The 2,387-nt window shown below is 43.7% G+C and overlaps 1 protein-coding gene across 1 annotated transcript in view; it reads left to right on the top strand.

Annotated features, from left to right (window-relative positions):
* Window positions 1–1,632: 1,632 nt before the first annotated feature.
* The window catches only part of LOC106806634 (probable ATP-dependent RNA helicase DDX47), a 27,150-nt gene continuing 26,395 nt past the window's right edge, over window positions 1,633–2,387 (top strand). The window contains exon 1 of the mRNA XM_014808637.1: window positions 1,633–1,763. Coding sequence (XP_014664123.1) covers window positions 1,680–1,763 — 84 coding nt within the window. The 5' untranslated portion in view covers window positions 1,633–1,679. The remainder of the gene's footprint in view (window positions 1,764–2,387) is intronic.

Here is a 2,387-nt window from a genome sequence, read left to right as displayed (position 1 = left end):
TAGTTGTCAGCCCAACTGAAAATAGGGCCGATCTCCCTGCTCAAGCCAAGCTTCTTGTGGTAATTTGACTGGTTGTCCAATACGAACTTGGCCACTGACTTGCGAAAGCGCAGCACTTCGTCATAGGTGCTTGTAATGCCGTGATCATTAAGAGTTTTGATGAGCTCTGAACTGCCATGCTTGTGGTGTAGTTTCACAGCCAGCCCGAGCGTGGTCTGGTTTCTGTTGGCACCGCCAATGTGCTGCTGAATGCACTGAGCCAAGGTCAGTGACTGCTTGGTGATGGCACCCCCTGATACGAGGCTAGAGACTAGTTTAAGAAGAGTTACACTGGTGCTCTCGATGACCTTGTGACGAGCATGGTCATTGAGGTTGTAGTTCCCAGGTCTAGGTGTAGCCATGACCTCGCTCCGGATCTTCCTCACTAGCTTCTCCAGATCATCGCCGTCATCCTTGCTCTGGCTTATTTCGACAATTCGGATAAACTTTCCAAGGTTGGCTTTAAATCCAACTACACTGTCACATACCTCGATGTGGAGTAAGAGCAGCTTGTCACCGAAGTGGGCCATGACACTGGACATGAACTGTCTTCTTAACACTGTGCCCGAGGCAGCGAGGTACATGGAGTACAGCTGCGATGTCGTCCACGTCTCTGTCACGTTCTCAATCATCGTTGATATGACGAACCTCAGCGCCTCCTCCACAGGCGCCATGATGGAGGGAAGGGTCAATGGAACAACACGGAAAGAATTGTAACAGTGGACATAGTACTGAGCATCAGCAGCATGTAGATCAATGATCCCACCGAGTCTAGCCATTACCTTCATTGAAGCCTTGACCTTCATTTTGACATTGACCTTGACCCCATATCCAAAAAATAACTCCAGAAATGGACTCCCTGCCCTCGAAAACCCCTAAAAAGAGGTATTGCATGACACTCTAAGGCATCGAGATCACAAATTGTAAATTGACCAAAATCCAAGATGAACGTCAAGATGAGGCCATGATGAGATTCAAGATGAGGCCATTCAAGATGAGGCCATCTTGAAATCCAAGAAATGCTCAACGATGCACAGGTAGCCCCCAAGCTAATTCAGCTCTCCTAACTATATAGAACACATTTCCATGAAAAAAGTTTAGAGTAATTAACTTTGCAGGGTCAACATTTTGGCAACTGGACTATGAAAGCGTAAATAAATTTCAAAATCTAAATCTAAAAATCTAAGTGAAATTGTACTATGAAATCACCCCATTTCCCATTTTGTGAAAAATTGTGTCATTTTAAAGTAATATTTCAGATTTTATATATATTTTTTAGATACAACTTTTTTTTAACAAATATTGATACATGACTCGAGTCTAAATTAATATCAGTATTTTTCGTTTACTGTAAATACATCCTCAAATAAAAGTGAGAGATAAATGGTTAAAACGCCATCCTCAAAACAGGCCCCACTCAAACCCGTCTGGAGAACGGGTAATAGCTAGTCTCTATAATAACTGATGTTATTATAGAGATCAGTGATGTAACCTAACAGGCTATAACTAATGAACGGTATAGGCTATAGTAGTGATTTAATAGTGGTCATGTGTCATCTGTTTTGGTTTTCCTCATGCAGCGCCCCTTTCGGAGTTTGGGTTTTCCTATCACCCATGTTGCATTCTGGGATTGTTGTAAAATGGCAGCCCCCGCTGAAGACGAGCAAGCTAATAATACTAATAGCGGCGCGGAAATTACGGAAAAGGTCACTTTTAGATCATTAGTAAGTTTCATAATACAAAGAAACTGTTATATCAGCTCAATTGTCGTTATTTCGTGTGTAGATACTACATCTATGCTGCGAGTTCAAACCCCGGCCGGGGCAGTGAATTTTCTCAAGGTGTAAAAACCTGTCTCTCAACATTGGAGACTGTGAATCTCCCGTGGCTCGGATGACCACGTAAAATGGCGTTCCCGTCTCTAGAAATACTAGCCAATGGGGACGTAAAAGAACCACTGAGGGCGCAAAAAAACTCTGGCTGTGACCACCCTCAGTGGCATTTGGCTAAAGGCTGACTACCTGGCTTTACCCAAGCTAGTTCACACCTCAAGCCATGGCTAGCTATAGACCGAATAATTCTGTCCCATATAACCTTTTTTATATTTTGGTGAGGGTTATTGGGACAGAACGGGGTGCATTGAAAGTTTGTGAGATCGCATGCAAAATGCATGCGCTGCTAATGCGGCCCGTACGCCGCTATTGGCGCGAAAAAACCCCGGCCCATGGATAGAGAACATGTATCCCAATAAAACCAATGTGCCTAACCCTAACCCTAACCCTAATTCTAACCCTAATTCTAACCCTAACCCTAACCCTAATCCTAACCCTAACCATAACCCTAACCTA

The sequence above is a fragment of the Priapulus caudatus genome, unplaced genomic scaffold (genome assembly GCF_000485595.1).
Source record: "Priapulus caudatus unplaced genomic scaffold, Priapulus_caudatus-5.0.1 Scaffold170, whole genome shotgun sequence".
Taxonomy (NCBI): domain Eukaryota; kingdom Metazoa; phylum Priapulida; class Priapulimorpha; order Priapulimorphida; family Priapulidae; genus Priapulus; species Priapulus caudatus.
The sequence above is the reverse complement of the archived record's forward strand: the minus strand, read 5'-3'. Positions and strand labels throughout refer to the sequence as shown.